This window comes from Natrix helvetica (genome assembly GCF_964273705.1).
Source record: "Natrix helvetica genome assembly, chromosome: 4".
NCBI classification, from domain to species: domain Eukaryota; kingdom Metazoa; phylum Chordata; class Lepidosauria; order Squamata; family Natricidae; genus Natrix; species Natrix helvetica.
In genome coordinates, this window is record NC_138550.1 from 113,822,873 (window position 1) to 113,846,230 (window position 23,358).

A 23,358-nucleotide genomic window follows, 5' to 3' on the forward strand; every position below is an offset into this window, starting at 1 on the left:
AGATGGTAGAAAATGAAAATGCACAATGAGTCTTTAATATTATAATTGGAATGGAAGACAGGTGGCAGCTTTGTAGTGGCTTTATACTTGAGGGGGAAAAGACAAAAATCCATAAATAATAGGTCCAATATCTCAGCATTTTCTTTTATGTTTTATCCGTAGGGAAAAAAAAAGTTCCTAAACTTAAGGGAGAAAAGTTTTACCCTGAATGAAAAACTTCCATATATTTACTTTACATACATACATACATACATACATACATACATACATACATACATATATGTATGAATGTGTGTGTGTGTGTATATATGTGTGTGTGTGTGTGTGTGTGTGTGTGTGTGTGTGTGTGTGTGTGCTGCACATATGGTCTTATATTCATGAACGGGCAAAGCAATTCTAGTTCCAGATTCACTGGCTATGAGATTTAAAGTGAGGATAAAGATGCTCTCCATTCATTTGTCTAATTGGGTTCTCTTTATCTAGATTTAGGACTTATGTGGAGAACAGATCACATTTTAGATCCTATTGAAGCAGTAACATTGAAAATTTTCAAGCGTTCACAAGCCTTTAAGAACCATTGTAACCAATGTCACAAATTTATTTAAAGTATCATTTCTTCAAGTCTTAATCCTCCTACAACAGGATCCTAAGCATATCATTTTACTATTTTACTTCCTTATTTCACTTTGGTGTGCTCAAGCCCCACAAACAATATCACAAAATGTTTCAGTGTTGCCTTGAACCATGATATGGGTGACAAATAGATTTTCTAAATTAATAAAAATATATTTAATATTTAATATGAATCTAGAAATATGCAGCTAAGTTTATTGCATCTACCTCATAGTTGATAAATATTCTCTATATTAGAGATCCTGGCTTGCATAGAAAAAAAAAGAATATTCTTGAAATAAAATAGGGCTTTAGTTGCAAATGTGTCTCACTGATATTGACCTAAATATGACCTATACCACACAAGTGACTAAGAAGTATAACCTGGTCCATGTTTTATCTGTAGCATATGAAAGCCTTTATGGATCAAGGCCAAGAAGGCCAGAGAGATTGGTATCTATGAATCAAATGATATTCCCTTTCATATTTCTTTTTCTGTCTCTTATATTAAGTCTTTCATCTCTTTTCCTTCCTATTTCTTACTCCTTTCCTGCATATTGCATAAAGTTGCTTAACCTGAAAAGAAATACAATAGCATGATTGGTTAGTGAGTTCCCTGCTGAGCATGGCCTTTTTCTGAAAAAGGATAATCTTTCTAAGCACCGTTATAATCCTTTTAATAATTAGGAGAAGTTGCTAGACTGGGATGCAGTGAGGAATTTTTGTTACTCCTTCTTACAGGATAAGATACAAAGATAGGTAAGAAAACAAAATACTATCCAAACTATCTTCAAATCATTCAAAACGTTTTCCAATGCCCCTTTACCAATCTGTCATTAAAGAACTATAGAATAGAGCTACAACAGGTAGCCTGGACTGGTTATGTATAATCACAATCAAAGTCTTTGGAAAGAACAGATCATAAGCTTTACAAGGAAAGAAATGGCCTAGGGATTGGCCATTTGTCACAGGCCTGAAAGCATTTTACAGCTGTGAAAGCTGGCCGGGGGGGGGGGAGGGGGGCAGAGAAGTTGAAAAAGTATCTGAGCTGTAGACCTGATGAGGGTACTAATGAGCATTTGGTATCTTGGGAAGAAGAGATGCTTAAAAGCAAAGTGAGGTGAAAAGTTACTTACTACATCAGGGCTGTCAAACTCGCAGCCCATGGGCCAGATGTGTCTCACGCCCATGCTCGGTTTAGTGAAGGGGGAAAAGTCCCGATATGTCACATAATGGCTCCGTGATGCCATGAGTTTGACACCTATAATGATTTCCATTGTGATTAATTTTAGGACAGAATAGTAAAATTTTGAGGCAAGGGGAAAAAATGTGTAACCTCCAACTGTTAGACTTGCACCATTTGCAGGAATAAGATATTGTGACAACCAAGCAATAAAACTATAGGTAGATATAACTAGGGCATAGGGTGCTATAAAATTTCCTTCACGATTGTTTTGAGTTTGCTTTCAAATTGTAAACAGCTGCCCTGCTATTTGGTCCAAGGCTACTCTGAGGGCATATGTGGAACCTGAAAACATCTAGTTTTTCTATTCATTTCTCCCTTTCCCAAATTGTCATTCCACTGAAGATGATCAGCTGCTAACCATGCCAGTTATTTGTGAATGGTTTGGAGTTTGCAGTGTATTTCTTTAAAGTGTCTTTCCCCAAACACAGATTTTGGATTCTGCCTCCTTCCTTGTGGTGTCATTTCTCCATTGAGAATTGGAACTGGATCTAATCTTAGGTGTATATATTGAACTGTTTTAGTTTCCTTATTGTAAATTTCTGCTGATGTTTTAAATTGGTTAATGGGTTGCAGCAATAATGTCATATGATTAGAAACCCATTTATCATTCAGCTTGTTTAGATTCCAGATTTTCTTTTACGATGCTGTACTTTGCTTGCTCGTTTATTTGGAAATGTACGATAACAGCAAAAGCTATTGAAATGCAAAACTCATACCTTTGGGATTCTTATCAGTACCAAAGACAAAAGAAAATAGATTAAGGCACATTAAGGTTGCATGCTTGAGCAACCAAACAAAATACGGACATTATCATACTATGGTCCATGTACCCTGTTTAACATGCATGTATTTCCACATATGTGTTGCACAGCTTCAAACATATGTGCACCGAATCTTAGATTATTGTGCCCTTATTTGCATGCCATGCAACACTTTGCTTAAGTACAAAACCCATCAAGAAATCAATTTCACCTCAGAAGTGGGTAGCATCTACTCACTCTGAGTAATCTACAAAATTAAGAAGGGTTGGCGTAGTAATTGGATGGCTACCATCAGGAAATCCTAGTGCCATAGAATAGGTTAAGGAGGTTTTAAAAGCATTTTTAAAGAAGTAAATGGCAACTACTTCCAATCATGGCAAGAAAATTATATAGATACGCCATGTAGGTCACCAGGTGACTTGACTTAATCCATTTAAGCCAGTGTTTTCTTCAGTAATAACAAACATATTTAACTAATCTAGTCCCAGTGCACCAGTCATTGCCAGCTATTGCTAGCATAATCAACTGAATGAAGACAGATATTAAATGTCCCCTTATTATTTGACTCAATGGGGTTCTTGAGTTGTTGAAACTGAAGAGACAATCCACAGCCTCCAGAGATTATGGTTGTACTCCCCGAGCATATAGTGCTATACCAAAAGTGTGTTTTTATAAGGCAACTGGAATTTGTTTTTCTTTGAAGACATTTTGCTTCTCATCCAAGCTGAAGAAACTTCTTGGATCAGAAGCGAAATGTCCTCAAAGAAAAATATGGAAGTCCAGTTGCGTCTTGAAAAAGCACCTTTAAGACAATGACCTGGATGCTGAGAATCTCCATAGGCATGTAATGCTGTAGTTCTCCAAGGCAGTGCAACTCTGAGACTGTACAGGAACATAAGCACCCTAGTAATGGGTAAACATTTGGGGAAGTCATATTGCCGGTTACTTTTTGAAGTAAAAATTCTTAGAGACGTCTGCAAGTAAAATAATTGCTTACAATTGCAGTCCTTGCATTATCAGTCTCATATAGCTTTATCTATCTTGTGTTCTGGCATTTGGGAGTTATAGCCTACACAGAACAACATGACAGCTGGTTGAAGATGGCACTTTATCAACACAATTCAGAATCACATTGTAATGGTTTTCATTAGGCAAAAAGTTGTGTCATATAAAATTAGATAAGTTCTCCTACCTTTCCCACATAAAGAGGATCGCTTCCCATGTATTCCTCCAGGACAAAGAACTGATTCCACACCCAACTGCGTTTGGTTCGTGGTCTCCCAGGTTGGAAGTAGGGCTTTGATCCTGATCTTGGCAGTTCTGCTTGGCTCATCCCAGAAAGACAGAGGAAAAGAGCTAGTATCTGCAAAAAATGGCAGAGCTCTACTTTGCCTAATTTCATTTTTCTTCTTCTCCCTGTGCAAGGAAAAAAATAAAGCAACAACAGCAAAACAAACAAACAAAAGAAAACTTGAGAAAAGAACGGGCAAAGTTCCACTTGGCTTAGCAAGATATTCGCTGGGATTCCAGAGGTAACGACTTGTGTTCGATTAAAAAAAAATCACTGTCCACTATTGAACATTCTTCACAAGAGACACAGCATAAGAAGTGCCTATAAAAGAAAAGGGAAAAATAAATAGGAGAACTGTTGTCAGATATATATACATGAAAATTACATTTCTTTTAACTTTCATATGTCAGATCAGTCAGATATGAGCTAGGGGTAATATTTCAACCTGCTGAATGCTGTTCCTTCAATTACATTAATACTTTTCAGTGGTGCATTTACATCTAAGTACTATGGGTATGAGAAGGAAGACATGTCTGATGCCTCAACCAACCAACCAACCGTAACTGGTAAGAGCTCATTTGAATTTCCAAATCTCCCTCCCTTGATTTCTTCCTTTCATCATAACAGTCAAATTAATCAAAACGTATTGAGGAAGTCAATGAGTCCAGTTACATCCTAACCCTGGTCTCATAACCTGAGAAATGAAAACAGATATTCATCCATTGCCTCAGACTTTTCCAAACAAAACTGAACAGGAATAACTCAAGAACGTTATGCTTATGGTTCATGATGGGTTTTTAATTTTACCAGCAAATATATCAATATGTTTTTTTTTATATTTTAAAGCCACCTATACACTGCCCTTAAGCTGTCTCGGTGGTGCATATTGGATACCAGTTTGCTGGTAGATAGTTTTATCATTTTCAAAAGCCACATTAGAGGTTAGTAAGTGGAAGAATGAAGGCTATTTAGAAATTTTAGCTCAAGATTCCAGAAATAGGTACTGATTCCTGGACTATGATATGCTGCAGCAAATCAAGGTTGAAATAAAATATGCATTATTTCCAGGTCTCTTTTTAACATTTGATACTTCAATTTCAAAAATAAGCATTACTTAATAGTTACGAACAACAGTTTGAAAATATGCAGACATTAAGTGTGATAAAGTAGAACCACTTTATTATCTATAAGTCCCAAGATTGCAGCATACTTATCAAATCAAAGGCACTGAAAAAAAGGATTTATTTAACTTAGCTTAATTTACTAATTTATAATCCACTTTTCACCATAAAATGAATTTAAAAAGTTATACAGCAATAAAATAAGACAAATACTATAATAGAAACCAATAGTACATAATAAACACATTATCAATACAAATGTATTCCAATTAAAAACAAATATTTCATTAAAAGAATAATTAATTAGACAGAAATATATAATACAAACCAAATATAATCATGCATTTTTTTACAATCAGGTTGCTAATCCTCTTGATATAAGTTTAAAAAAACATTGCAACAATCTTATCTGTTTGAAGCCAAGAGTTAACCCAATTAAAATCAGGTGACTCATTAATTTCCAGAAATTGGTTTATATTAAATGCTACTCATAAAGAGTAGAAAACTATATTCAGTCATAAGACCTTAAGATTTCATCGGAAGACACAATGTACGCAGGGCAAGATTGAACCAGTCACTTGTTCACAGCCGAACCTAATTCACAGGATTTTTGACAGAATGCGAGTAAAGGAGGAAGCAAATAATACAATGTTAAGAATCACTGGATGAAAATACGATGCAAAATATAATGAACTGTATGCTGCTTCTTGGAACAATGCCATTAGTTTTAATGACAAGAAGTTAATAATGCATGCCTCTTCTGTATAATATTTATGATATACTTTCCAATATGTCACAGCTAGGCAACATGGTATGTCTTGACACAACACCCTGAAGATACTTCTCTGGAGAAATTTATTTTTGTTCCTTCGTGTGTGTGTGTGTGTGCGTGTGTGTGTGTGTGTGTGTGTGTGTGTGTGTGTTTGTGTGTGTGTATATATATTAGGAATCAAAGAAAAATAAAAATGAATGTTAGTCCTTAGTAAAGCATCTACTTTTGTTAGTTATTTATAACAACGCTTCTATCTGTGAAGCATTGTTAGTATGATTGTAAGACAATGTTTTCCTTAAAAACAAAAAAAGAACAAAGAAAAATAAGGCCTAAAGAAGATGGAAAAGTTAGCTAGGCTTGTAGAAAGCATGGTGGGGGGCTACACTGTACCTTGTAGAGCAATCTTCTAGTAAACAAGGGTTTCAAGACTCATTCCCACTTCGCAACCACTTTTGAGAAGAAACTTTTTAAAGTTACGCTGTAAAACTGCATGCGCTTAAAATTAAATATTTGTCCAGCCTGATAATAGAAATCCTAACCGAGATGTGAAAACTTCTGAATAACTGCTGAGAAAGAGTTTGTTTTATGAAACAACTATTCTATTTATGGATTTCACCCTTAACTTGAAGCAGATGCTACCTTCCTTTCCTTCAAATCTCCTGGACCATATAACAACATTCAATTTGAACTATTCAAACTGGGGATCCAATCAATTAAAAATGAAAGTGGGCACATATTTATATTCTTTACTGAATGGCTCAACTGTTTAGAATCAAATGTCCTGGACATTCAGACAAATATTGAACTCGTGATTGATGGGGATTATGTCAATGATGATGGCGTTTAAGTTTTGTGCCGGTAGTTTTGGGATTGCTTGCAAGGCATCTATTACTATTGGTACCATCTTTGCTTTCTTTTGCATTCTATTTCTATTTGCAGGTCTTTGTATTTTGTGATTTTTCTCCAATTCTTTCTATTAGCATACTGATTCCAAGTATAGCTATGTCCGCTAGTCTTTCTTATCAACAATTGTTAAGCCTTTAAGATATGTGGCAGGTGTTTGTCTGTTTGAATTCGAAAGTCCCAGACTTTCATTTTCTATTACTTTGTCTATTTTGTGGTCTCATCAGGTCTTGCTTGCAGGCAAATGGTATTTCTTGCAGATATGCCAATGCATCGCTGTGGCTACTTTGTCATCCGGTAGTTTGTAGTCAGTCTATGTTTTTTATTATTTTTTAGCAAAGACATTTTTCACTGTTTCTTCAGCTTCTTTGCAGAGGAAGCACTGCTGATATCTCAATTCTGGCTTTGTATGCATTTGCTCTTAAGGCTTGGTCTTCTGCATTATAGTTATTATGTTGCAATTGCTCAAACAATCAGCCAGATATTTAATTGCATTTGGCATTTTTAAATCTACCAATCAAGTCTTTCCGAAGGACCTAGTATAAGCAGATATTGTTGTTTAATGGTGTTAAAGGTGCTGTCACTGGACATAAGCTGTGTCAAGTACAGCTGTTTTTTTGCAATTGATTGACGTTGAATTTGTTAATGCTGATGGTGTTCAAACAGTACTCAGACGTTTTAGGATTGCATCTGAGGCTGCTGTTGCTGCTGCTACTACTACTACTACTACTACTACTACTACTACTACTACTACTACTACTACATTATTCAATTGTATCACAGCGGCCAGTTGTTTCGGCAGATTTGGCATTGATTACTAGTCGGGCCCCACCCAGGGGCCTAAGACGTTGTAACGTATTTTCGTAATATACATGCAGATCCAAGCAGTGCAGCTTTTTGCATTTGACTGATGGTGATCTTGTCAAGTTTTAACTGTTTTAAATGTAATTCCAGTGCTTTTGGAATAGCACCCAGTCTGCCGATTACCACTGGAATTACCGCTGCTGGTTTGTGCCATAATCGTTGAATTTCAATTTTTAGGTCCTGGAATTTTTTCATGTTCCTTCTCATCGACCCTGCTATCACCTGGTATTGCGATGTCTATGATTGTAACCTTATTTTTCTCAACCAGTGTGATGTCTGGCATGTTATGCGCCAGTATTTTGTCTGTTTGTATACGAAAATCCCATAGGATCTTGACCATCTGATTTTCGGTAACTTTTTCAGACCTATGTTCCCACCAGTTTGTTGTTGTTTTAATATTATAATTTTTACACAAATTCCAGTGGATCATTTGTGCTACTGAATTGTGCCGCAATTTATAATCAGTCTGTGCGATTCTTTTACAGCAGCTGAGTATGTGGTCAACAGTTTCATCAACTTCTTTGCAGAGTCTGCGTTTGGCATCATCAGAGGATTTTTCGATTTTGGCCTTAATGGCATTTGTTTGGATAGCTTGTTCTTGCGCAGCCAGGATTAGTGACTCTGTTTCTTTCTTTAATGTACCTGTTGTTAACCATAACCAAGTTTTTTTCACTGTCCACTTTATATTTTATTTTTTCCAGAAATTGACCATGCAATGCTTTGTTCTGCCAACTCTCCATTCTTGATTTTATCACATCTTTTCTGTATTCTTGTTTCGTCTGTTGGGCCTTCAGTAGATTTTTGTTCTTTACTTCGATTAATAGATGTTCTTTACTTTCTTTTAGATAATCAGTTAGTGCATGTTTTTCTTCTTCAAGAATTATTATTATTGTTATTATTATTATTATTGTTCTTGTTCTTGTTGTTATTGTTATTATACAATTGTATCACAGCGGCCACTTGTTTTGCCGGATTTGGCATTGATTACTAATCGGGACCTACCCAGGGGCCTAGAACGTCATAATGTATTTTCGTAATATACGTGCAGATCCAAGCAGTGCAGCTTTTTGCATTTGATTGATGGTGATTTTGTCAAGTTTTAACTGTTTTAAATGTAATTCCAATGCTTTTGGAATAGCACCCAGTGTGCAGATTACCACTTATTCTCCAGGTATTGCAATGTCAATATTATATGATGATTATGATTATGATTGTTATGATTATTATGATTATTATGGTTCATTAAACAGTCAGCCTGATATTTAGACTGGATTTGGCATTTTTCCTACCAATCAAGTCCTTCCAAGGACCTGGTATAGGCAGATGTTTTTATTTAATGACATTAAAGGTATTGTTGCAGGATGTCAGCTCTAACGTTGCCTTTTGCAAATGACTAATGGTGATTCAAGTGGTGCTCCAGATGTTTTGGGATTTTATCCAAATGCCTCTATTATTTATTTATTGATTGGATTGGATTTTTATCCCATCTTTCTACATTGCTGGTCCAATGAGAGTTGATAGGTGATGGTTGTTTTTTAGTTGCCAGTCTAAGGTTTAAAGAGGACACTGGCCCAAAGACATCCTGCAGGATGCTATGGGTCTCTCTGCTCCTAGTTCAACAATTTTACCACACTAATTCTGATACAATATACATGTGCTTTGACCCAGTGCACGTGCGCGCACACACACACACACACACACTTATATATAGAAAGTAAAAGCATCAACATCCATGTAGTATACACATAATATACACAGACATAATAAAAAGTTTTTAAAAAAACTTCCCTTTCTATTGTGTTTCTTTTAAAGGGCTTTCTGATCCTCCTCCTGTTCCCTTAACATAACTCCTGTAAAATCACAGTGTTTGCAATTCTTGTCTATAAGTCAAAGATTTCCGGTTCAAAACCCAGCAGAAATATGCTTGTTATTACATATTTTCAGGCTTCCTTGTACACTGCATTTTTAATAAGTTCGGTTTCACCATTTTCCCAACATTTGAGACATAACGTTCTATCTCCAACTCCCAAATAATCTTTGATTTACAATGCAAATGACATGATAATTATGCTACTGCATGACCACAATAAAGGAGAAATCTAAAAATGACCTAATGACTTAATGGTAAGTACCAAATTAGTTAAAGGGGGTGCTTATTTCTCTGCAGATAAGGAAGTTGTGACATCTATTATCTGTGGTAGAAATAAAACCCTAGGGACTTCTAACATCTCTGTTTGGAGAGTTAGTGGTTGTTTGTATTTTTTGCAGCACAGATACAGTAGCCTTAAACCTGTTTTTCATCATTTCATCACAGATGAAATCTGTATTTCATCATGAGAAAACAAGCACAGAAAATAGGGGGGCTTGAGTGTTAAAATCTGGCTCGTACTACAAGCATATTTTATTCGTAGGGTTTTAGGGTTAAGACAAGTTTTTTCCTTCACTTTTTTCAAAGCAAAATATAAAGCCGTGAAGACAATTTTGAAAAACATTCTCAACTGATTAACATGGAAACAAGAAGGCAATTAAAATGCATATCAGGTCACATGATATATGAGGAAAGGGGAATATATTCTAGGAAACCACAAAAAAATAACAATTCACTTTTGCCAACTTCTGTATCAGTGAACCACTAAGCTAGGAAACATCCTAGATGGTAAATAAATTTACCTCATGTATTTAATAACTGTCATCTGCCTTAAAAGCACACTTATGCTAATAACCTCTGGCTCTCCGCACAGTTCTTTCAGCTTTGCAGCGTCTGTGTAATACTTTCAGAAAGGTATCCAGAGGGCAAAACCATAATGCAAATAAAGGCATTTCTGATTAGAGAATCCATTTAATGTCTTTTACAGTAATCCCTTCTGATGTACTTCTTTGCCCCAAAAGGTCTATAGTTAGGGGGCTTGTGAAATAAACCAGAAAAAAATCCAGTGTTAACTAGGTGGCAGCAATTTAAAAGCACTCTCTTTAAAACACTGGTCTTCTCTCCAAAGTGGCAAAAGAATATCATCCTCCAAATGTCTAAAATAGAAAAATGGCTAACAGGGAATCACAGATCAAGATTTTGTTGTAATACAGTAACTACAGCCAATTATTAACCCACACTGTACCTATTAGTAGTAGCAACAGCACTTAGGCTGCTTCATAGTGCTTTACAATATTCACTAAGTGGCTTACAGAGTCAGCATATTGTCCCCAATAATCTGGGTCCTCATTTTACCAACCTCAGAAGGATGGAAGGCTGAGTCAACCTTAAGCCAGTCAGGATTGAACTCCTGGCAGTAGGCAGAGTCAGTCTGCAATACTGCATTCTAACCACTGTACCACTATGGCTCCTCAGTCATCAAAACGTGTGAATTCATATATTTCCATCATTTCTTTTGATAGTATTTGTTGACTCTTGAGATCAAATGAAGACTTCTGAAATCAGAGCTGACCATCAGCATATGATTTGATCTGAACCATGACTGGCCTCTTGTAACTAACTTGGATGTCTCTAAAATCACAATACAATTGAAAAGAGTAAAATGATTACAGTGGTGGGGATTTCATTTTAGAAGAACACTTATGGATTGCTCCCTTGTTCTCCCTATTTATCCATATTAACCATTATTTACAAGTGTGGGACTAATCAATACTAGTTCCAATTTTTAAAGGTGACAAGCCTCAACCCAGTTACTTACCATATAATCACTCTACTAACCCAGACTACTGAACTGTGTCCTGGACATAGTGTTGTAAAACATATTCATTATGAAGGAGCTATTGAGAAACAAGTTGGTTTTGGAACTAAATAGTCAACACTTGATCAATGCATCACATTGCATTATTTGGTACAAGTCCAGCTGCTTAAGAAGAACTTTTTGTGCTACCCTTTCTGAGTGAAAGGTAGCTTTAACTTGATCAATAAAGCGAGGCTTTAGAGAAAACTAAGAAAACTAAGTCTCCTGTATACATCCATGTTTACCAAAGTTGATTATGATGCTGTACAAGAACATGTATTTATAATTAAGAGGTACTAATACTGCAGGCATATTTATTTTAATTCCTATATGAAGATGATAATAAAGACACAGTATATTCTTGCACTATTTCTACAACTGAGTCTTTTAAAAAAATATGTCCCAAAATGAGTTTCACACCAAAATGTTAGACCACAATCCTATTTCTATTTTACTATAGGCAGAGGATGATGTAATATGTTCATTAATCCATACCGATCTTTGCTAAATTCCGCAAGTGCTTGCAACATTCTCTTGCAGCAAAGAATTTAACATCAATTATTCCAAAAGAAAAGTGTTTAATGGTTTATCAACCATGGTACAAACTGCATCATAGGTGGAAACCCAATGAAGTGACATGCAGACCAAACAGAGCAAGATTTTTAAATACCAAAGAATCTGCTTTCAATTTTCTACTTGTGCGGAGATATCAAACTGATAGCCTTTCAGTTTTTGCCCAGAAGGTTTTAAATGCTATAGTGTGTTTTGTCAGTCATAACAGAAACAATTTTGCTGCAACTGCTGCCAAGCTCTTTAGAGCAAAGGGACCAATTCTCTGGTTATATAGAGTACGCTCCATCTCTGTAAAGGCTGCAGCAGAAACAATGCAATCAAACCTTTTATGAACTTTGTTTTGTGACCCTTGCTATGTGGCTAACACACTTGTTCACTGGATGTTTGGTTTGGCACGAATGGAGCTAAAACATGAACCTGACAATAAAAATTGGTTGAAAAATCTTTGGGATGAATTCTTGGTTCAATCCATCATTATGACCTATTTTTTGATGGGAATAAAACTATATAGTCAGGATTTAGCCTACTGCTGCCTTCCAAGTGAATCTCTCATCATGCTAAATTCTCTTTCTATTACAATTGCCATCCAGAAACATTGGGTTTGAATTTGCTCTTTCATATTATTCATTGTTTGTTTTTGTTTCCAAAAATAGAAAGAAAGATGATAGATAGATAGATAGATAGATAGATAGATAGATAGATAGATAGATAGATAGATAGATAGATAGATAGATAGATGATAGATAGATAGATACACATTGTAGATTTTCATGGGTGTAGGTATGCTGGTCCTGTTGTATTCGGGTCTTTTCCCATGTAAGATTGAGATTGTCTTGGCAACGTTTCAGCGAGGTCTCAGTCGCCATCTTCAGAATGGTTTTTAAGCCCTATGTGTGTGTGTGTGTGTGTGTGTGTGTGTGTGTGTGTGTGTGTATGTATGTATGTATGTGTGTGTATATATATATATATATATATATATATATATATATATATACATACATACATACATACATACATACATACATACATACATATATATATATATATAAAAATATAAAAATATATATAGATAAATAAATGGAAATTATGGACTATGAAAATTGATTAGTTCAGCTTTAAAAACATAAATGTTGTCATTCAAACAAACCTAGTTAGCCTTTGAGGTTTCTCTTCTACTTGTCTACATAGAATTACTTCAGGTATATAATTGAAGAAATATAGATCAATAGAAAGAAAAAAGAATACATTATTTTATTGCTGTGATAACTGCAATTATCTTTGATAACCACGCTGGTCATGAAATAAGCTACGTTGTAATCATTAAATGATAAATCACAAGTATTTGTCAAATGACCGTTGCTGTGTCCCAAGACCATGTGATCCCATTTTGCGACCTTCTGGCAAGCAAAGTTAATGGAGAAGCCAGATTCATTTAACAACCAGGTTATTAACTGATCAACTGTAGTGATTCACTTAACAACTGTGGCAAGAAAGGTCATAAAATGGGGCAAAACTCATTTAACAAATGTCTCAACAACAGAAATCCTGGGCTCTCAATTGTGGTCATAGGTCAAGGACCATCTGCAATGAAAAGCTACTACAGTATAGCTGAACTATTTAAAAAAACTAACACTGACACAATGACAATAAGACACAGAAAATGATCTTTGTTGGCATCTAGTCACTATTTCTACGTTCACTTCTTAAATATAGAAGTCTAATATAATTTCATCTTTAAATAGAATTAAACAATCCACACAGTTGATGTGTAATTTAATCTGATTTCAATTCAGTTAAACATAGAGGTACAACACAAAATGAACATGGAAACAGAAAGATGCTACATACACAGAGATGCAACAAGAAAATACAGATACTTTTTACAGCCAATTCTGGTAAAGGATATGGAAAGAATTCAAGAAACCAAAGTCCTTATCATGCTTAATGTGCAAGAATGTTGAGGTAACATGAAAAATCTTAATTTAAAACAAACCATGATTGCAAACATTCGCTTGCCTGCTTCTACTTTACAGCTGGCTACCAAGAAAGAACTAGGGCTGTTTTGTCATTGATAAATCTTACCAACCAGATTTAGTATAAACCATGCATTCCAATTTTGGAATTTTCTTCTAATCATGGTTTCTAATTTTCTCCCTGATTGCAAATCTTAGTACATTCAGCTGAACCACAATTAAGCTTAACCTTTGTTGTTCTCTCAGCTGTCACTAAAGTCACACAATTCCAACTTGGTTATTGTAACCATCTGATATTGATAAACTGTCATCTTATTTCAGAGAGGCAGCAGATTGTTATTTAATGGGGATAAAAATACCAACTCAATTTTCATAAGAAATGTCAGTAAAACATTTGCAATGTGTTAGGGTCTTTTTTTACCCCAAACCACTCTGAAATTTCTTGCTCTGAAGAAACATTTATATTCCAGGGCTGCCATAATAATCTTGATTATTGTGACACAAAATTGCTGCTACTTTTCCTTCTAAAGTTGAAGAAGGAGCATGAAAATTGCCAGGTTGGAATGGAGCATTAATGTACAACTTCAGCCATAAATTGAGAAGAATCAAATGCATTTTTGCAATGCCATTGTAAAATTGTACAGTATCAGGAATTGGGGGCTCCTAAAGAAACTAGCAGAGAAGTAGTGTGGTGTAATGATTAAGGCATCCAGCTACAAAATGGGAGAGTGTGAATTCTAGCTCTGCCCTGGGCACAAAACATACTGGGTGATCTTGGGCCAGTCATTTTCTCTCAACTCTAGAAAAGAAGCAATGGCAAACCATTTCTGAAAAGCCTTGCCAAGAAAACTAGAGGACTTGTCCAGGTAGTCTCTGACAATCATACTGGCAGTGGAGGCAGAGGGATGCCGCATATTACATTTTTTCTCTCCACGAAATATACTTTCCAGATATATTTTGCCTTAATTTCTTAACTAAACATTATTCCAAATCTGCTTATATCATAAAAACTATATACAACTTTCTCCATTTTCCAGAGACCGTATTTTTGTAATTTATACCATTTGAGCATTCAGGCTAAACTGACTTTGTCGTCACCCAGAAATCAGCTTCCTGCTGCATATGAACATTCATCAGTGCAAAAAAGTTGCCGAGGCTTTGGAAGGAATTCAGAGAAGAGAAACCAAAATGATTAGGTGCCTAGAAGCTCAAACATATTGCAGGAATCTAGTGAAAAGAAAGACCAGAGGTGACATGATAGCAAATTTCCAATGCTTGAAAGGCTGCGACAAGGAAAGGGGGGGGCAAGTTATTCACCAAAAAAATCTGTAGGCAGGACAAGAAACAACAAGGAGAGAAGCAACTTAGAACTAAGGAGAAAATTCCCAACAGTGAGAACAATTAACCAGTGGAACAAATTGCCTTTGGAAGTTGTGGGTGTCCCATACTGAGGCTTTTAAGAAGAGACTGGATAGTCATTTGTCAGAAATAGCATAGGTGTCCTGTCAGAACAAGGGGTTGGACAAGATGACCTCCAAGATCCCCTCCAACTCGATTACTGTTACTAACTGTCGTCCCCACTAGCCCCAGCAAAGTTATAGATGTTGGCTTCCATATATTTTGAAAGTATAAGGGCAGAGGTAATCCACTCACAAAGGGGAAATAATATCTGCAGTAATGTGTAGACCATGGTCAGGTACAATAATGCCTCAGGCAGACTTCCTGCATTTGTAGCAATAAATATACCTGTCTTGAAATGACAAAAAGCTTTCTTAATAACAGAGAAAATGAAAATCTTTCTCAAGACAATGTGTTGTTTAAAAAAGGTACTATTCTAAAACAAAGGAATCATGTCCCAAAATAATTATAGCAAAAGAAAGAAGAGAAAAACCCGGGTATACCCAATGTCAGACATTCAGAGGTCTTTTTATCTATCTAGGATACTAAATAAAATGTAAATGAGTGAGTAAGTTTGGCCTATAGAATCCTTGCATCCTTTGTAGGAACTCATTATTTACCCATTGCAGAAGAGTTTAAAAGCAGAGAGTTTTGTCATTCTAATTATTTGTGTTCAGTTAAGTGGCAACACATTTTTCCAACTGGATAGTTTACTTGCTTCAGCCTTAATGGTTGTTATTTTATCTGCAGAAATTCTTTACTTTTATGTTGTTGACTTTCCAGTTTGTTTAACACGGCAATGCATTCAGTTTGTTAAAATATGAGAAACGGTCTCTGTAATACCGCTGCATTCTTGAGGAACAGCCAGTTGTTTATTAAATATGCTTGATTGTGTTTCATATAGATGTATTACTAGGCTATGAGAGCGTATGTTGGAATAGCCATCCTTTCAGGATCATTTACTGTACAAAGTCATTAAATATCATCATGGCTTTCAAGTTACAGAAGGCCTTTTAACTGCCAAGGCGTATATTTAGCCTTATGTTTGTCAGCTTGAGCAACAGATACTAATGCTATCAAAAGCAATAAAGTGATTGTACCTTCCTCCTACGATTTAGGTGTCATTTGTGTCATCTCTGCTTCAAGGAATAAAGTACTAAGTGAAGGAGAAAGCAACTTCAAGTTTTTGTTTTAAAATGCACTTGTCTCAACTTTGAGTGTCTTTAGAATATACAATATATGCTTGGGCAAAACACTAGAGGAAAACATTTTTCAGTCCCAAACACATAAGCTAAACATCTAATGGTAGTCAAAGATTAAACAGTGCACAGGTTTTGTTAAAAAAAAAAAACAACCTCCATCTAGTTCCATATATCTCATGTTTTGCTGAAAAAGAGACTTACTTTTAGACTGATTGTTTTAATGTAAGAATAAAAAACTAATAGGGTTAATTGCTTGTGTGTGTGTGTGTGTGTGTGTGTGTGTGTGTGTGTGTGAACAATTATATTGAAGGTATAACTATTTTGCAGCTAAGAGTTGAAACCAACTCAATGGATTGGATTGGATTTATATGTCGTCCTTCTCCCAAAGGACTCAGGGCGGCGTACAACATTAAAAAACACATATCACAAAAGTTAAAAGGAAATTAGATAAGTATCCAAAAAATAAACCCAGTTAATACAACAATAACATTTTAAAAACATTTAACATTTACTGATTAAATGGCATTTAATCAGTAAACTATATGCTGTCACATACAGCTAAGGTTTTGTTCATCTTTTAAAAATGTCAATTACTGCATTTGATGATAATGAGCATCAATAATAACCCAGACAGACAACAGTAGTTAGCCAAAGTTAACTGATCTCAAAAAGCTAAGTTAAAGTTAACTCATACCTGGTTAGCTGAATGGATATCAGGAAATCCTAGGACTTAGGCCACACTAGGAATCTGAAATAAAGCACCCCTGTCCATATTCCTGACACAGAAATGTGCCCATCTAGTCCTCAAGAGATGAGGTGAATTCAAAGAAGGGTCTGCCTTTTTATTCTCAGTAGCGTCTTAATTAGAATGTAATGTAGGTGACTCTGAGGCCTTGAATCATTGAATGAAACTCATTCCATGACATAAATAGCATGTTTAATTACAGTAAAATCTCCTCCTACTCTTACTGTTTTTAGAAGTGCTGTTTATAACACCAGTATACTCTTTTTCAACTCATCTACAGATTTTTGTATTACAGCTATCTGCCTTTCATATTGCATTGGCCTTTGCTTGATTAATATCTCCCTTTGTCTCTGTACTCATAACTACTTACCAAAGCACTACAATTGTGTGTGTGGTGTGTGTGTGTGTACTATATGTATGTATGTATGTATGTATGTATGAAGGTCTTGGCGTATTCGGGTCTTGGCGAATTTGGGTCTTGGCGTATTCGGATCTTTTCCCATGTAAGATTGAGAGTATCCTGGCGACATTTCGACGAGGTCCCACTCGCCATCTTCAGGCTTTCATAACATCCTGTGTGACTGAGGTAATGGCTGTGTGCTAAACAGCCAACTAATCTGCAAACATCAACTCCATCAACTAATCAAGATGTTACAACACAGCCAACCAATCTGCTTACAGCAACAAAGCCAGCACTCCACACACACCCATCAATATTTATAGAAGGACGACAGCTCCGATCACGCTTTGTTTGCACAAGCACGAAGCTAAAGGCACCAGCTGAAGATGGCGAGTGGGACCTCGCCAAAACGTCACCAAGATACTCTCAATCTTACACAGGAAAAGACCCGAATACGCCAAGACCTGCGTATGTATGTATGTATTTATGTATGTATGTATGTATGTATGTATGTATGTATGTATGTATGTATGTATCTTAGGACAACTGTCTTTTATGGTAAGATAAAGAGTTTTCCCCAACATAGATTCTACAGCAGAGCTATCATCCTTGTTTGCAAATACATTTGTAGCTTTTTAAAATCCTCCATGAATTGCCTCAGGGTTTTTTTCTTCTTCTTTTAATGCCCCAAATAATTCAGTGTTATAGAACTGACCAAATGTTGACCCTGATTCTTACTATCCCTTGAAATATCCTTTATAGGAAAGCACAGATAATGTTTTCTTGAAAATTGTATCTATGAAGGTCACCAAGAGTAAGTCCTTCAGCTCTGAGCTCTTTATTTGAAGCAACTCCCACTGTGTTGTAATAATCCTAATGTTGATTAATACCCACGGCATCTGAACGATCACTCCTTCAATACTGCCGAAGCAGCAAGATTGTCCCATGATAAAAAGACCAGATGTAGTTACAAGCTTTACAATTCATCATTTTGTTTCAGAATTCCCCTAAGAAAATTGTCACAACTTTTGCTCCCTCCCGTGGGTTTTTAAAAAGTACTTACTCTTGTCTTGGGATTTTTCTTTTCCTTTTTTTAAAAATTCACAATCAATGCTGTATTTTTTTTTTCTGTGAACAGTTGCTTTTTAAGAGAAGGAAATTACAGTATGCATTATATAATTAACTGACAATTAACTTAGATTACAAGTGCAGTTTATTGGAAAAAGTCTGGAAAGACTCCTTCAGGTAGATAGGTCTTTGAAACTCAAGCTGCATAATTCAGGTCATACAACTTTTTCTAGGTAAGTATACTAAATTCTAAACACTTGCTCCTGTTATTAAAAATTAATGTCATACAGTAGCACATATGTTTTGTGAAATCTGAATGAGTGCCCCCTGTCCTACCCTATTGTCTTGCTGTACTGTTCTAACTTCAGGTTCTCTCAAAGGCTCCAAGTTTACCCACAAGGAAAGGGCACTCTTTTGTGAACGGCACAGCTTTCTACAAAAAGAAAAACAGAAAAGCAACTACAATCCATTTCAGGAGGCTCTAGAAATAGTGCTGAGTTGTAACAATTTGAATTGCTTTGATAAAAGGGTGCTTTGATTTGAGAAACAGAGCTGGAAAATCCACATCATTTGTTAACCGAAGTCAGAAGGAGCCTTTCATATTAATGAAAGACAAATCACCTTTTAAACTTTTCCAATTTATTTCAAATATGCATTGGTCAGTTCAAATATATAGAGAAGGATTCCATTGCACCTCTTTGAATGCTTTGTTCTTTGTAATGGCAGCTTCCCTTTCTTGTCCTGATGATCAGATATACCAACCCTTAGTCTATCTATAGCACATGTTCCACCATTTGAACCGAAGACACAAGGATGACCCTGATGTCCATATGCAAACAGGGGAAAAGAAACACACTATTGATCTATCCTACAGGCATTCAGATTCTAGCAGTCATTTTGCCTTTATCCATAATTTCCAAGGATGACTTTGTGACAGTTCCCTGCAGAGCCATTATATTCCCAGAGGAGGCACTCATGCACTGCTGCTTATAGCTGCATGTACAGCTGTGGCAAAGGCTGAGGTAAGCATCATCTGTCTTTACTATGCTCCCTCTCCAAGCAAGGTTTAGCTGATGCCTTACTCTCCTGAAAAAGCAGAACAATGGAGCTGGAAGTATATTCAGTACAAGTGGTGCCTAATCAACTAAAGTAAGTGAGGATAGTACCTTCTCAAAGGTGCCCCTGAAATAGTTGGTGGTGAAATAGCTAATGAGATGCATGTTGAAGTCTCAGTTTGTTCCAGGCTATGCTATATAAATAACTGTCTACTCAGATCCGATTTCAGTTCCCTTAGAAGTTGATAAGAAGCAACTTATGATTAGCCAACTGCATTTAGAGGGCTTTGACCACTAAAACAATCACAATCACCTCTCTTTGGGGAAAAGGACAATGATTTAGAATGAATCAAATAGGTTTCCATATGAGTGGCAAACAAAAGCTTTGAGAAGATGATTTTTCTAAATATTAAGCACACAACTAAACACCTAGGATGCTGCTCTGAGGCACAACATCCAAAGGATAACGGCTGTATTTTTAACAAAAACAATTGGCATAAGGCTGAACTACAATTCCACAGAAGTTCTACAATACCCTTTTTACATATTAGAGAAGCATCATAATCATAAACAAGTAGAAGGAAAGTTGTGAAAGTAATGTGAATACCATCCTTCCAACCTACCAAGATATTTATTAATTTATTATTCTACTTTGCACAGATAACCTTGTCTTTTGGTAAGAGTTTAGCGACTTCACATGTACGCATGTATACACCCACACCCACACTCACACAACTTATGAATGGGGGAAATTTTCTCTTTCAGACTAATCAACTCAATCCTTCCAGATGTAGTTCTAAAAAAAGCTATAAACTTTTGACATTTACATTTGAAGAGCCTTATTGATTTGGGTAGTAGATTATATATTGCTATGTTCTGCTTACTGGTCTGATATGCCATCAGTGATGCTTTAGTAATAGATCTAAATCAGCAAAACCTTTTTTTATTGATTTCACCCCCTCCCATCCAACACTCTTAGTCTTATTTGTTGATTAGCTGATTCTTTGTCATTATTTTTAAACAAAACAAGATAACCATTTACAGCTGAATCCAGTCTTTAGGATGCCTCAGAAGCTATATTTTTCCAGAAGCCTGAACCTATTTTTAACCACAGGTTTCAAAGGTAAACATAATAGGAGAAAGTACTTTGCATGAGACACATAGTCACAGTGTTGCTAAACTCTAATGACCTTGATGTTGCTTAACATACTGGCAATTTAATGATGCTTCTTTCTTGCTAATTTTTCATTATAATGTGTTGAGCATAATATCACACTCAGCATTCCACTTTTTCAAAACCAGTCAAGCTTACAAATTATATACATACATACATACATACATACATACATACATACATACACACACATACACACACACACACACACACACACACAAACATTCACCTTTTTGCTAAAAGACATTTGGGGAAAGACATCTTTAGGGTTAATTTCAAAACAACTTTCACTAAAATTGGTCACCAAAGAGAAAAAAAAAACCTCATCCATCGGTGTGTGCGCCCCCCCCCCCCCCATCATTGCCTAATATAGGAGATGCCAGTGATTGACAATATTGGGTTCTTGGCAAAGTACCCTGGATTTTGTCTAGCAAAGGATTAAAATCACCTCCTTTACTTTGTAGGGGTGGGAACAAAAGAGATACACCAATAAGACTTTTGAGAAAGAACCCATAATGACAAACAAGCCACTTCAAGTCTGTTCTGACTCTAGATGTTACCAAACAAGGCTTCTCGATAATGACCAATAGTATCAATTTGCACAATCAAAAAATACCCCCTAGCCACAACCTTTTTTTCATAATTGTACCTTTTTTTCCTTAAAGTAATTTAAGGTTATTAGACTCCAACTGAATCAGAAAAGCAAGACGTGAATATTGAGTCTTTTTTTTAATTTTACTTTATTGATCTAACTTGACATCTGAGCATTAAGTCCAACAAGGCAAAAAGCTATCTCATTCTATCTAGGGCAATCTACACACATATGCACACGAAGCAGGTCAGCAGGAAACCTTCAACCCCGCAAAGTCATGCTTACAAAGTGAATGCTAATTTGAAAACATGCCCGCGTCTCGCTTGCAAAAACCGGGAAGCACCGTCATAAACAGAGAAGAGTCAGCGGCGGCGAATTTTGCCCGCATCACTAGGCAGTTCCAGCCGACGGCATTAACGCCAAACATGAGGACTAGCCTTAAAAACTGGCGGCACCTGAGTTTGCCCGCAAAAACTGAGAGAGGGCGAAAAGGGGTTGCTATTCGCTCCTTTCCTGCTTTTCTTGCTAGCGGGTCGTTTCCTTTCTCACAAGGACGGCTGACTTTGTCCCAGCTGCCTACGTGATTTATACCGCGCCCGCCGGAGAAATTTTCCGGAGCCTTTCTAATTTGGTTTTTTTATTATTATTTTTTAAAGATCGTTTTTAAAAGCAGGACTTTCCAGGTTGACTCAGCCTTTCATCCTTCAGGGGTGGGTAATAAAATGAGAACCCAAACGGGTTGGGGGCGATAGGCTGACTATAGGTAAACCGCTTCTAGAGGGGTGCCAAGCACTGTAAAGCGGCATAGAAGTCTAAGTGCTTATTGCTATTGCCGCTATTGCGCCCAGCTATCTCTTTGCTGCATGACAGATCCGGGCGGATTGGGGTAGGTGGGGAGTGGAGGAAGAGGACCGATCTGCTCCCCAGGAAGGCTTTTCTCAGGACGCTAGATCTCCACTTTCTCTCCGGAAAGGAAAAAGAAAAAGCTATTGCCATCGTAGGGATCTGAGCTAGTGGAAGAAGAACCGCGCGATGGAAAGGAAACTTCGGGAGTCTCTCTGCAGCCTGGTACCCGCCTTTGCCCCGAGACTAAGGTTGCGAAGAGGGCTGTGAACAAACCCGCTGTCCAAGGAGGCAGCCTTACCGGGTCGTTTTCTTTGGGCTTCCCTTTCGCCGCTCAGGCGCCGCCGCCGCCGCCGCCAGGAACCGTTAATCCAAATGGAAGGGATGCAGCGGCGAAAGTCCTTCGCTGCCGGTGCTCGACCATGTGCCCCCCCTCCCCCGGCTCCGCTGTAGAACTTGCTGGCTTAGGCAAGCCTCTTTGCTTGAGCGAGACTCCCCGACACAGGGGGGTTCCCTTCCGTCCAATCAGAGCGCGCCCGAGAGGCCGCGAGAGCCAGTCAGCGGCGAGGGGGTGCTGCTCCTGCCGTGCGATCCCCACCCCACCACTCGCCCAATGGGCCGTTCCCGGTCGAGCGCGGCGGCGGCGGCGGCGGCGGCCGTTCAGCAGCCCGCGCGCGTCTTTCTCTCCGCGCTGAAGAGAAGAAGCGAACCGACTGCCGCTCCTTTCCCTCAGAGGGAAGGAAAAAAAAAAAAAACACGAGCGCGGAGAGGAGATATTTAGTCCTGCCCTGCCGCGGGAGGGGTAGAGAAAAACGGATATGAGATTCAGAAAAGCCTTACTTACCCTTTAGGAAGATCGAGTCAGTCCGGAGTTTCGGAAAGCCTCACAGCAGTGTGGCAGCCTCCTCCGCCCCCGCTCCCCCCCCCCCGCCTTCAAACACACACGGGCTTTGCAAACACAATACAATCTCCACACACACACGCGCGCGGACACGCGTGCGCGAGTGGAAATCGTCCTGCGTCAGCAATTTAGGGAGCCT

The 23,358-nt window shown here is 37.3% G+C and overlaps 1 protein-coding gene across 1 annotated transcript in view; it reads right to left on the reverse strand.

Annotated features, from left to right (window-relative positions):
* The window catches only part of CDH7 (cadherin 7), a 132,093-nt gene extending 109,343 nt beyond the window's left edge, over positions 1 to 22,750 (reverse strand). Inside the window, exons 1-2 of the mRNA XM_081950529.1 lie at positions 22,620 to 22,750; positions 3,812 to 4,231 (exon numbers count right to left, since the gene is read on the reverse strand). Of these exons, the coding sequence (XP_081806655.1) occupies positions 3,812 to 4,021 (210 nt within the window). The 5' untranslated portion in view covers positions 4,022 to 4,231; positions 22,620 to 22,750. The remainder of the gene's footprint in view (positions 1 to 3,811; positions 4,232 to 22,619) is intronic.
* Between the last annotated feature and the right edge of the window lie 608 nt (positions 22,751 to 23,358).